General features: G+C 47.7%; 1 protein-coding gene across 2 annotated transcripts in view; it reads right to left on the bottom strand.

The window, feature by feature from the left end:
* The window catches only part of smg1 (SMG1 nonsense mediated mRNA decay associated PI3K related kinase), a 30,616-nt gene extending 19,310 nt beyond the window's left edge, over positions 1 to 11,306 (bottom strand). Inside the window, exons 1-21 of one of the 2 annotated variants that reach the window (XM_083677736.1) lie at positions 11,093 to 11,306; positions 9,469 to 9,626; positions 7,928 to 8,080; positions 7,542 to 7,678; positions 7,030 to 7,088; positions 6,637 to 6,850; positions 6,102 to 6,227; positions 5,660 to 5,732; positions 5,429 to 5,526; positions 4,832 to 5,005; positions 4,464 to 4,685; positions 4,120 to 4,221; positions 3,125 to 3,391; positions 2,547 to 2,677; positions 2,223 to 2,384; positions 1,930 to 2,048; positions 1,587 to 1,674; positions 1,390 to 1,491; positions 1,005 to 1,145; positions 670 to 920; positions 155 to 351 (exon numbers count right to left, since the gene is read on the bottom strand). In XM_083677736.1, the coding sequence (XP_083533862.1) occupies positions 155 to 351; positions 670 to 920; positions 1,005 to 1,145; positions 1,390 to 1,491; positions 1,587 to 1,674; positions 1,930 to 2,048; positions 2,223 to 2,384; positions 2,547 to 2,677; positions 3,125 to 3,391; positions 4,120 to 4,221; positions 4,464 to 4,685; positions 4,832 to 5,005; positions 5,429 to 5,526; positions 5,660 to 5,732; positions 6,102 to 6,227; positions 6,637 to 6,850; positions 7,030 to 7,088; positions 7,542 to 7,678; positions 7,928 to 8,080; positions 9,469 to 9,626; positions 11,093 to 11,169 (3,051 nt within the window). In that variant the 5' untranslated portion in view covers positions 11,170 to 11,306. The remainder of the gene's footprint in view (positions 1 to 154; positions 352 to 669; positions 921 to 1,004; positions 1,146 to 1,389; positions 1,492 to 1,586; positions 1,675 to 1,929; positions 2,049 to 2,222; positions 2,385 to 2,546; positions 2,678 to 3,124; positions 3,392 to 4,119; positions 4,222 to 4,463; positions 4,686 to 4,831; positions 5,006 to 5,428; positions 5,527 to 5,659; positions 5,733 to 6,101; positions 6,228 to 6,636; positions 6,851 to 7,029; positions 7,089 to 7,541; positions 7,679 to 7,927; positions 8,081 to 9,468; positions 9,627 to 11,092) is intronic. The other variant, XM_083677737.1, reaches the window with a different exon arrangement.
* Positions 11,307 to 12,924: the final 1,618 nt, after the last annotated feature.

Raw genomic sequence — 12,924 nt, 5'->3', positions numbered from 1 at the left:
CAATCTGTACGTCCTGCAAAGCCCCTGCAGGCGTTGTACATCAGCCTCACCAGGTGTGTGTGTGTGTGTGCGCGTGTGCGGGTGCGTGCACCATAGGAAGAGCGGTTAGCTCAAGCCCTGGCAGGCATTGTACTTCAAGTGTGCGTGTGTTTACCTTAGGAGGAGCAGTCAGCGCGTTAGCACAGCCCTCGTAGGCGTTGTACATCAGCTTCTCAAGGTTCTCCAGGAACTGCAGCAGCAGCGCCAGCCGCAGCTGGTTGGCATGGTGACCGTCGTCCGTGTCGCCGCCGCTCCATTGGCTGAGCTCCTGCTCAGTGTTCACACTGTGGGCCGCCAGGCTGCGGATCATACCTGGAGAAAGGAGAGAGAGAGATGGAACAAAAAAAACAACGACGAATTAATATGAGAACACAAAGCCAACCTTATGTGAATTCTTTAATTCGCAACTACAAGATGAAAGTGAAAGTGCTCCATGAAAGTGAAGAGTTGTAAAATGACGCATTCGCTTCTTGGAGTGTTTGGTGCCATTCATAATGCAAATGTCAAGGAGTTTACCATCCATGGCCAGCTTACCCTAAATGGTGTGTGGAAGGTGTCAGGTTTGTGTGTGTGTGTGTTCTCAACAATCTGGTAGGTGTCCAGACATGTAATATACGTGTCAGCCCTTACCCTCAATGGTCTGGAAGGTGTCCTGTGCCCGCCCCAGCGGGGTGCGGAGTTTCGACAGCACCGTGAACTGGGCCGCCTCCCACACGGCCCACTGCCACATCACCGCCTCAGTCTTCAGCAAGGCCCGCGGCACGCACGCGCCTCCACCGTCACGGCCCCCCGCACCCCCGTCACGAGATGACACCCCCCCACCGTCTCGCTTCTCCAGGCGCTGGCAGCTGTGGTACAGACGCTCCAGCCACGGCTCTTTACTGTTGATGCACACACACACAGACATGAAACACACACACACGACACACAGACATCTCTACATCAATGTGGAAATAGAGACCTACCCGCCGCGGTGCAGGGCTCCGTAGAGGATGAAGCTGATGACGTCACTGAAGTCTTGCGGGTGGAAGGTGCTGCTGGGGGCTCTGCCCATGTGACGCCTGATGGCCAGAGAGATCTCGCCGATCTCTGGGTGGCTGTGGTTACTGAGAGAAGGACACACACACACAAACGCACCTTTAGAAATACCGTATGTGGTAACTGGGGGTGGGGGGGGGGGGGTCATTAAAAGCACAAGTTTAAGCAAGTTTACAAGGCTCTTAAAAACATTTCCAGGTAGCGCAGTGTGAACCCTGCTCATGTCTTGGATATGGATATATTGCCACATCTTAAACATCGGTAAACAACACACTGACTGTCACAGAGGCAGACTTGGGTTGTTAGGCTTACCTGAGAGCCACGTCCAGAGGGATTGTCCTGAGCAGCTTGCCGTAGGCCTGCCTCACTCTCACCGCAGAGTGCACCAGCTGTACCCGGCACACATCAACACACCTGAGAGGCAAGGGAGAAGATGTTACACACACCGCTTATCAACACACGCACATTTATAAGACTACTGTGTGTGTGTGTGTGTGTGTGTGTCTTACCTCTGCAGCAACTCCGTAGACAAGGAGGAGGAGAGGACCTGGAGGCTGTTGCAGGTCTGGAGGCAGACGGCTGGGTCTTCATTCAGTGCTATGGAAAGAGAAGAGCAGTGTAACGTTACACTCCATTCACTTCATCGCCCATGCTCAAGCAATACCACCGGCATACAAAAAAAGAAAAGAAAAAAAAGAAATAAGACACTTTAATATACCCCAAAAGCGATGGGTGTGAGTGGCATGACAAAGTTGATACTGATTTGCTGTGAATTTCCATCATGGTTGATGATACCATCCACTCACCCACACACACACACACACAATGCATCACACACACAAAGCATCTCACCGTTGGCTAGCAGGCCTTTGCAGAACTTGTGGAAGGAGGGCAGGGAGAAGAGGGGGGAGTAGGTGTCAGACTTCTTCATCATCAGAGACACCTCTAGAGCCCAAGTCAGCAGTAGCTTTCTGCACAGGAGCAAACCAGACAAAACACCACATTGATGAGAAAAAAAAAAAAAAAAAAAAAAGACCTCTTGATATCCATCTATAGCCTTGGCTTATGGTGATAATAAGGTAGACAGAGAGGGCACCTCGAGGCTGACTGTGTGTGTGTGTGTGTGTGTGTGCGTGTCTGTGTACCTGGCCTCGGGATAGAGGTGCTCCTTGCTCAGCAGCGATCCCAGTAGGCTTAGCAGCGTGCTGAAGTGTTTCTTGGTTGCCGTGGTGACTGTGCTGATCACGGCACCGTCAAACAGAGAGGGAGAGGACGACGAGAGGCTGGAGGAGATGAAGTGGTCATGTCTGCATGGGGGGGGGGGGGGGGGGGCAAGAGAGGGATCAGAGTCAGATCAACTATAATGATCTACAAACGCATTTGGATTGAGTAAAGCAATACTAAGCATAGTATAAGAGCTGTGTACACATGAACATTGGTACCATGTCCTCTCCTCACAGTGTACTTACCTGGTACAGTGAGAGTAGAGTGTGTAAAGGACAGCGTACTGCACTGCAGGGTGGTAGACGGCCATCTCAGAGTGGACCACCAGCAGGTTGTGACTGAGCAACGCAAACACTGTGGGAGACAGGGCCCACATCTACCACAAAGAGGGAGAGAGAGCATTGGTCCAAGTACAACCACGTGACCACAACACACAGTCAACCGCTAAAAATGTGCATCCATGAACATCAAATCTACATAAACCACAATACAATAGCACTCTTGGAAAAGCTCAGACAATTCAGTGCTGCCTACCCCCGACAACACGCAATACAAAGCTGACTCAGACGACTACAAAAGCCTTCAAAACACAATAGACGTAGCCTTGTCCTACTTCATCAAAACATGACTGTACCACTTTACCACCAAGTCTAAACAACCACAAAAAGGTAAAAACACCCACATTTCATCGCATAATCATACGTCACCAAACCTTTATTTTACCAGATTAGTCTCATTAAAGATTAAGAATCTCTTTCTTTTAGCCAAGAGAGACCTGGCCCGAAAACGTACACACGCCGCTCGTAAAACAAGGTGAACATACCCCTATGAGGGAGTTCTTGGTGTTGCCGATGGTGGTGAGGGCGGTGAGGTTGAAGATGAGGGTGAACTCGGCCCTCTCGGGGTCGAGGGTGAGAGAGGCGAAGACCGGGTGCTGGATGTGGGGGCAGGCGGCGGTGCCCAGGGGCGCCAGGAGACTAGCCAGGGCACAGCCCATCTCGCCCAGCACCAGCTTGTAGGCCGCCTCCAGGATGGGGATGTTCTTGAGGCTGAGGACGGCCTGGTAGACGCCATGGGCCGCCGCCATCACCTGGGGGAGGAGGGGGGGGAGACACGCACGGACACACACATATTTGTTCATGTGCAGAAGAGACACACAGAAGTGCATGCATGAACGCACAGAATAGCCACGCATACACATGGACTGAGAAGCCAACACACACACACACACACACACGCATGTAAATGTTCAGGAGACACAAACCAACACATAGATGCGCAGGATAATTAGTCCCCCTCACACAGAAGCACATACGCTCAAAGAGAACAAAAGCACAGCGGGTCGTACCAACACTAAGTCCGAAAACATATAGGCACGGTCTTGACTTTCTAGGGATCAGAGCTCCAAGTATGCAATAAGCCGCCTAGCCAGTAAAATGGACTGTCTGCATTCTCTGTCACGTCAACACCTCATCACTCCGCCAAGGAGGAATCCTGTAACAGTCTCACCTGAATAAAATGTATAAATGTTTTCTATTCAACTTTCTTGTATGATATGCATCCCAGTCAAACTGAGAGACAGCTAGAGGCAGAAACACACCCACACTGTTCTACTCTTGATTTAGCAAACTCATGTTGGCGCACACACACACACACCTCTCCCCATTCCAATTAGGTGCTGTGTTACACCTCTCCTACTGTAAACCTGGTTTTGGTGTCTTGTCACCCTCCCACACACTTCTCTTGCCCGGTGTAAATGGGTTTAACGATAACCTTGCGCACATGCGTGCGCACACACACACACACACACACACACACCTCTTTCTCCCTGTGGAAACGTAGCTCCAGTAGCTGAGAGTTTGGTGCCAGCAGCTTCTCCACAAACGAAGCAGGCAACTTGGTGTTGATCTGGTCCACAATCTGAAACACAGACAGGGGGAATGGTATCAACAGATTTCTTTTTTTGCCAGTATGTCAACACGTTATAACTGGTTTGATGTGGTCCTTACCACTGTGTGTAGAAATTACCAGTGAGAACAGGTGACACTTAGGGCCAGGGGTTTTTCATGCCCATGACCAGTGTGAACAGGCTCGTAACTGGTTTGGTACTGTTCCTACCAGTGTGTGAACAGGCTCTAGACTGGTTTGGGTGCGTTTCTTACCAGTGTGACGAGGCTGAGCACGGCCAGGCTGTACTCAGGCCCGCAGGCCTTGCAGCAGTCCAGCTGGTCCAGGCCGTAGGCGATGACTGCCTCCGTCAGCTGGGCTGACGGGTCCAGGCTCACCAGCAGAACACTCACACACTCGTTCCCTGCCGTCAGAACCGCCTCTGAGAATAGCACTTGCTTTGCCGTGGTCACACACGCCAGGACACGATTCAGAACCTGACCGGTGGAGAGAGAGAGAGAGAGAGAGATAGATGAGAGGAAGAAGGAGGGGAGAGGGGTGTGGGAGAGGAGGGAAAGATGGGGTTGATACAGCTGTGCTGATGGCAACACGTTTCCCTCTGTGTGTGAGTGTGTTTCCTTACATCAGTGACGTAGGCCTCAGTGATGGGGGGACCCCTGATGGGGTTGAAGCGTTGTCCAATGCTGCGGACAACCGTACTGAACACTCTGAGCAGAGCCGCCAGCTTGGGGAGAGACACCGTGGGCGGGGGGATGTCCTCGTCCACTGCCTCCCCTGACCCAACGTGACCCAGATCCTAAAAGATGATTGGACAGGAGATAAGTCTGATTTGAGGAAAACACTTTTTTTTGTTTTAGATGATTTTTCCAAATTGTGGAGGTGCTATTGAGCAGACACTTTTATCGGAAGCAACTTACAATAGAGTAATATAATATATGCCATTTAGCTGACGCTTTTATCCAAAGCGACTTACATTGCAGTGAGTGCATACATTTCAGCATATATGGTCCCAGCGGGAATCAAACCCACAACCTAAGCGTTGTTAGCACCATGCTCTACCAACTGAGCCACAGAGGACCACAGTGAGTGCTTACATTTGTTTGTACATCGTTTTCTGCAGGTATAAAACCCACAATCTAAGCACTGCTAGCACCGTGCTCTACCAACTGCCACGAATAAATGTTCTATCAAACTGCGAGGAAATGTGGTGATGCCCTACCTCTGCATAGGCCTCCATATCCTCAAGAAACTGGCCCAACAGGGTGGTAGAGAAGGTCAGGTCAGCCACCCAGAACTGCTCCAAGCTCTGCAGCCAGCCTGGACACACGTAAACAAAAGCAAAGGTTACACCTCACTCACACACACACACACACACACACACACACACATACTCAAGATGGTCCGTCTCACATCAACAGGAAAAGATGAAAATCGTTTAAATTCCACTCACCTGAGACCTGGAGAGTGAGTGACTGCTTCTGTGTATGGTCAATGTGCCAGCCGACGAGGATATCCACTGTGTCCTACAAGATCAGAGGAATGGTCAGTGAAAAATACACACACACACACTTCTCACCTGAGACCATCGGGAGGTCATTTCTAAGATCGGTTGGTAGAGAAAGCGAGAGACAGAAAGAGAAAGTAAAAAAGGGAGATGGAGAGAAACAGAACCTCAGAGACAGAAAGCATGGGCATGTGTGAGAAGGAGAGAGGGGGTAGAGGCAGGAGGAGAAGAGGGAAAAACACAGGCAGATGTTCAAGCTCTATTGTGTGTACCCGAGTGTATCGCTTTTAATCTGTAGTTGTTGCTGAACATATGAGCGAGTGGGTGTCCTAGTCACACTAAAGTTGGTGATGAGGAGCGAGTGAGCGAGCATGTGCGACGCACTCACTCTGAAGTTGGTGCTGAAGACGTGAGGGTAGCAGCGAGCCACCTGCAGGATGCACTTGACGCTCTGACACAGCAGCTCCGGCGTGTCCAGGTTCTCCAGGATGGACTGTAGACTGCTCATCACCAGCTGGCAAAAACGGCGACCGCATAAAGTCAGTTTCCAGACTCTTCTACAGACAATTGAAATACTCAACCTGCACCAAAACTGCTGTCGACATGAAGTCGTTTACCAGGCTATTCTGCGGTCTTTAGAAGACAATGTACTCATTCGGCATCTCTCCGCCACTGAAAGTCAAGCATCGTCATCAAAACAAAGGGACTGATGCTTCAATGTGGCCAGGTCCGCTTAAAAAAAAAAAAAAAAAAAAAAAAAAAAAGTTCCTACGGACAACATAAACCTACCTGCCTACAACTGACCTAATGGAATATAACAACATCTCACCATTTGCATTTGTACTTCAACATCTTGGTACTATCGCTTCTAGAAATTTATCTTTGATACCGATTCAGACCCATGGTTTTGCATGATGGCCTACCTGCATGACAGGCGAGAAGGCCTTCCTCTCTCCGGCCGCCTCCAGGGCGCGGTAGGCCGCCACCAGGTAGAGCAGCTTGACCTCGTCCCGGCCGCACGAGCTGAACTTGAGGAACATCCACTTGAAAATGCGCTCCGCCTCGTAGCTCAGCGAAGTACACAGCAGGCCAAGGCACGCCGCCGCCTCCTGGCGCAGCTCTGACAGCAGCTTGCTGCTATAGAGGGGGAGGGGAGGGGGGGGGGGGGGGGAGTCAGGAAGTATGCATGTTTATCTGCTCTTCAAATGATTGGGTCATGAACAGCATTTCATTTCTGTGGACGGGGAGGGCATTGGTGCTGACACCAAAGCCTCGGTAAAGCGAGGGAGGGAGGGACATTGAAAACTTCCTCTCACCTTTCATTTAAAATATCATTCAGGGTACTCAGGATTGTATCCAACTGTTTCACCAGGGCCTGCGAGAGGAAAACATTAATTGTCAGTGAACACAATCCAACAGGACGCCTCAAGAGGCAGCTGCACTTAAAACTGTGTTCCATCGCAACACCTCATAAATATAACCGTGCGACACAAGTCTAAAAACAGACATGGGTTATCTATGGCTCGACTGACAGGCGACAACAATACTGGGGGCCTGGCAGAAAGCCATGCTATAGCCCTCGAGTCCCTGACCACTGCTATGGCACAGTTCCTCATCTACACACAGGCCTCGATTGGTTGGTAGATAAAGCGAGACACAGAAAGAGAAAGTAAAGCGGTGAAGCCACCTGAGGGCTGTCCCAAACACGCCAACCAAAAAAACCTGATCTGAGACGAATGCATTTGTAAAAAGAAAAATCACGATACCAATAACATTGGATTGATTAATTTACTGATAGACTGACTGATTTATGGAGCGAATGACTGACCACTTTGTTTTCGGAGTGGGTGATGAACTCCTTCAGCTGTTTGAGGGTGGCCAGCCGGCGGTCCCTGTCGTCCTCCCGGGACACACGGCGCAGGAGGTTGGCCAGCCGAGACTCATCCGAGTGTGCCATCCCTCTGTCTGCAGCAGGAGGAGGAGGGTCATGATTACATTGGAAACAAAAAGGTTTTGCTTCTCGTTCAATAGCATGGATTTATAAATCGGCATTGCAATTTTGCTAGCGTACATTACAGTACAATACTTTTAGGTATTAAAAAAAAAATATATATATATATTATCATAATTATTAAAGACATGGAGATGAATAGATGCTGTTCAGATTGGCACAAGCCTAGAAGCCAACCCTGCATAGGTGTCCAACACCCTTACCCTGTGATTTCCTCATGTCCTTTGAACTTAAAGCACGGTTTCCATGCTGAAAAGTGGTCAAGTCAGTGGTCACATCATTGGTCCTCAACTCTTGCCCCAGCGACTTCCAACCAAAAGTATTTTCACAGAGACCTCCGTCAGCTTCGTATCCACCTGGGAGGGGTCAGAGGGAGAGAGAGAAGTTAGGCTAGGTAACACTGAGCTAAATGTTATTGTAGTTCAAAAGTTTAGTCAAGGCATATTCAGCAGGACAAGCCCAACCTAACCATAATTATGGCTGTAATGCTGTTGAGACATTTGCCTTCTTTTCATTGTCCAGCTCGTGTCACATGTGGATGGGCGCAATTAATCTCTCAACCATTTTAGCAAGACCTGTCTCTGGGCAACAAATGTCCGGAGGCAGGTAATTCCCTCTGAGTTATTGTAACTATACATGGATAGATCTACCAACTAGATCAGAGACATGACTGGACCAAGAAAAACTCCCTGGGTTCTGGCCCTGCAACTTATGTGTTAATGTGTTTTACCTGTATGGTCAAAGTAGACAAAATGTTCTGTAAGGCAAAATGCTAAAGCTGTCATTCCATTTTAAAGTATACAAGCTGCAAGCTTCCTTTTTTTGGCACCCACTACAGTACTTTTCTCTAAACAGTGGCTAGTAGACCACAGACACAGAAAGGGAAATGTGCACAACATTCACCATTGTATTCAAAGAAATTAAGTAAACCAGTACTACCCCGTCTTTGTGACTAATGAGGAAGAGCTGGGATGTAGAGGTCTTCCCGGCTCCAAAAATGTGGACCTGTTCTTAAATGGATTTCCTAGCCGACCGGATTAATTAAAAAAAGACCAAAACCTGAACGGACACATGAATAATCAGACTCAAAACTACACTGGTCCGGTTGGAGCCCAATCTGATTAGGAGGTGGGAAGATACAGGGCTTTCCTGATTCTGTTGAAACTGTTTTAAACTGAAACTGACTTTCTCTTTCACTTCGTCACCAGAAATGTAGCTGCCCTGAGACTCAATGCTGAGGAAGAGAGAGGAACTGTCAGGGTGGCCAGCACATAGGGCCGACAACTCCCCTTACACCATACGCCACAATAGTAACTCATTTAATGACACCTTTTACAAAACCGTACCCAGAGGTTTTCTTTCTGAAGGGCAAGCAACTATTCATGGTGAAAAAGTAAATGCATGTATCGGGTGTGCAAACAGGGTCAAAGGCTGTAACCCTGTTCGAATATGTTTTATGGCATATTCCTCTTATTTGAAACAATCACTCAGCATTGTAGCAGAACTCGTGCTTTCACTTATCCAAAAAAGTGAGAGAAGTTAGCCAAGAGAAAAGGACTTCAGACACGATAGACTACCATAAGCCTGCAATTATTTCAAGGAATAGGGGATACAGAGGTATGCTTTTTTTTTTTTTTAACATATACACAAACAGGATCAAAGTCTCACTGGTCCCATTGACAGACTAATCTTGCTCTTTTCAGAATAGTCCAACAGTGCCTCTGAGAACAAATAGTGCACCCACCCCCTTCATCGAGTGTGTCGGCGGCTGTGAAGGCATCGTTGTGCAGTGGTGGGGAGCCAGGCCGGTCCGAGGGCGCCGAGTCGTAGATAGCTGCTGGACCGAGGTCTCGGGAGGCGCTGCACTTCACACCGTCCTGGCTAGCTGACACACTATCGCCTCTGGAGCACAAACACACAGTCAGTGAAATCCACTACACGTTGAAGACACAGCAGCCACATATGCTCAATCATTCAAAAGGACAGTTTCAGTTTGATTCATAGCCCAGAAGCCTACTACTTCAATGTCATACTTAGCAATCTCCTAATTTGCAAAACCACATTTGCACAGGTCCAGGCTACAGACTTCAAATAGGTCTACATCCTTCAGAATTTGACAATTGGTAGCAAGAAAAGGTAAAGTTGTAGCACTTCACCCGGTCAACATTCCTCTCTCAACAGAAACGCATAAACTGAACTGTATGTTCTGAAAGCACCTTCACCGAGAGCTGTCAATTTTGTCTTGATGTGTAAATCAATACAACTTTATTCTGTCCAGAATGCACTTGCACGTTAAACTTGATTGATATGCAATTCGAGACATGCAGATGCACGTCAATCGCTGACAGCAAATCAAATTCGTTACTTAACTACACTAGCTAGCCGTAAGCTAACGTTAGCTCGGTAGCCAACTTGGTAGCTAGCAGTCATAAAAAGGGTGGTGCCGCGCGTAGCAAATGAGTCAGTTAATTAGATAAATACACCTAACTAACTAGCTGGTTAACGTGAAGTATCTAACGATACCAGATGGCAACCTGGTTGATAAAATGAGATTGGATCGTGACTCTCAAACGATACTGTTTACCAACAGTTGCTAGCTAATGTCAGCTACCTGGCTAAGCATTGTTTTTGCTAACTCAGATAAGCTAGCGGCACTGCACGGTATGGCAAACAAACACTGCCCACACTAGTGAACGTGACTTAATAATGTATGTCACTGCTGCCAAACCTGTCCACACACCATCCTCGTTGCAAGCCCAATCACACAACAGCCAACAAGCAAATCTGCGCGGAGGACAAAGGTGAGCTAGAGAACTAGCTAAATAGCTGACGTTAGCTAGTTAATAACATGGGTGCCACGACGCGCCATGACACAACCAGTTAGCTGTCGTTATCTTGGATAGCGAAATGCAGTTGTTAGACTTGCCTTGTCTATGTGGCTAGGCACTAATATTCATAACTCTACGTTAGCTTGTGGCGACAGGGCCAGTGCGTTATATATTAATAGCTAGCTAAATTGCTAACTGGAAAGAGACACCTGGCGTTAGCTAGCTAGCTTATCAGCATTTCGTAGCAAGTTAGCTAGATAGCAACTGGCTAACTAGCTTGCTACGTGTAAATGAACAAGAGGAATGCAAATCAAAAAAATCAGAGAATGGGACACATACAAGCTAGTTAGATACCATAGGCAGCTACGGTGTGTTATTGTTATTGGCTTGTTACACAAGGGCAACAAATAATCGCTAACGCTACTACAAAGCAAATTCCCCTCACGTGTGCCACCAGAGTGGCTAAATAAAGAAGCTGAGGTTAGGCCCAGCGAATCCCCGTTCTATTTTAGACTGATGCGCCCGTGGCGCGATACCAACCTGGGCTGCCAATCATTCCAGTTTCGCTGCAGTTTGTGGGCGCTGCTAAGCCGAGACCCAATGGATTTACGGCTCATTACCTTTGCGAGAACAGCATGACCCGCTCTCAACGGGAATACAAATCCGTGTACAAGTGTACTTTCCCGTGTGTTTTTATTTTACGTCCATTAATGGATCCGCCACTGCTATCAGTGAGCGTTATGTTTTGTGTCGGGTCGGCCTCCTTTCTTTTTTCATACTCCCACTCCTTCTTCGATTCCTGTTGATAGTGTGGTCTTTCCCCCTGGTCTTTATATCAGCGCCATCTGTCGGAAAACGAACGCCCAGCAGCTAATCAACTCTTGGTAAATGACAAATTACTGCAACCAGAAAAGGTTTGTTGAAAGGAGATCTAACGCAAGCAACTGACCCTCAATCAACCATTGAAATGGTTTCAACGGACATGATGCTTCCACAATTCTCTATTTGCCCACTGCTAGCTAGTTTAGTGTGAGCAGGTCGTTTTTCATTTTTGCACATCGCTTGGAATATGAGGTTGCTTAGCGACAGCATCACGAGTGTAGGAGTGTGAGGGGCGAGCAGCCACGGTAGGGGTGGAATGGGATGATGCGAATGCACATCAAGCGATGCTTCATCTGTCCCTAGCGTATTCGTTTGAGGGGTGGTGGTGGTGCACCACACACACACACACACACACACACACACACACACACACACACACACACACACAGACAGTTCCATGTGTTCACACAAAAAAGAGCATTAGACATCAAAGGTCATCAGGGTTGACTGTTTACTTGAACGTCTTTGAGACACATTGCAGGAGACTTCTCTGAAGCCAGAGACACAAATTGACAGTTTAGGAAAATGCATCCTCCTCCACAGCGCAGAAAATGTGTGTAATTAACACAATTAACAAATTAGGGGTGTGTACATGCCAACTGTGCTGCACTCCTACATAACAGATGGAAATTGCAGTCAGTCAAATTATCCACTGGTAGGCTACTGAGAAATAGTATTCCTTTAACAGTTGAGTTGTATTCACACACTGTATATTTTGTATATTTGGGAAGGCACACCATACTAATCCAATTAAACTAACTCCATCCAAACCGAGTAAGTAGACCCCAATACCCCAGCCAGGCAATGTTATGTAACCATCTGCATTAGTAGTCCTGTAACCAGGGGGTAAGGAGTTAGTCCATGCTAGTTAGTCCATGCTAGTCCATGTTAGTCCATGCAGCTAGTCCATGATGACATCTGTGTAAAATAGACTCTAGTGTCTCCACTCCTCTAGCGACTCGTCTCTGCTTTTCTCATCCTGTCTACCTCATCTGTCTTCCCTCTGTTTCTAAAACTGTCTAAAAAGCATTACATTATGAAAAGAGGGTGCAAATCCCACCATCTACAGCAGTGCAACCAATTTCCCTTCATCCAATTGGAGACACATGCCACACCCATGAGGCCCAGCTGATGTGTTATCAAATCATTTCACAAGATGGCAGCATGGAGCAAAGATTGATCTTGAGGCATATAAATTATGATATTTCACAATACAGTTAATTTTTGCATTTCATTATCATGAAATAGAGGAAAGCATTATGGGCTCATATTTGCTGAACTGTCCACGTCTCCTTCTCTTGATTATGACTTATTCAAACGAAAAACTTGGACAGGTCCTTGCTGCTGTCCTATCTAGCTATGTAATGAGAAAGTGAATTGGTCCTATTTGCTTAACTGTCTATCACTCTCACTGTCTACCTCTCTCTCTGTCTCTGCCCACTCTTTTCCCTCTCGCTTTGTGTGTGTGTGTGTGTGTGTGTGTGTGTGTG

The sequence above is a fragment of the Argentina silus genome (assembly GCF_951799395.1).
Source record: "Argentina silus genome assembly, chromosome: 9".
Taxonomy (NCBI): Eukaryota; Metazoa; Chordata; class Actinopteri; order Argentiniformes; family Argentinidae; genus Argentina; species Argentina silus.
Note: the sequence above shows the minus strand (reverse complement) of the source record. Positions and strands in the feature narration are given on the sequence as shown.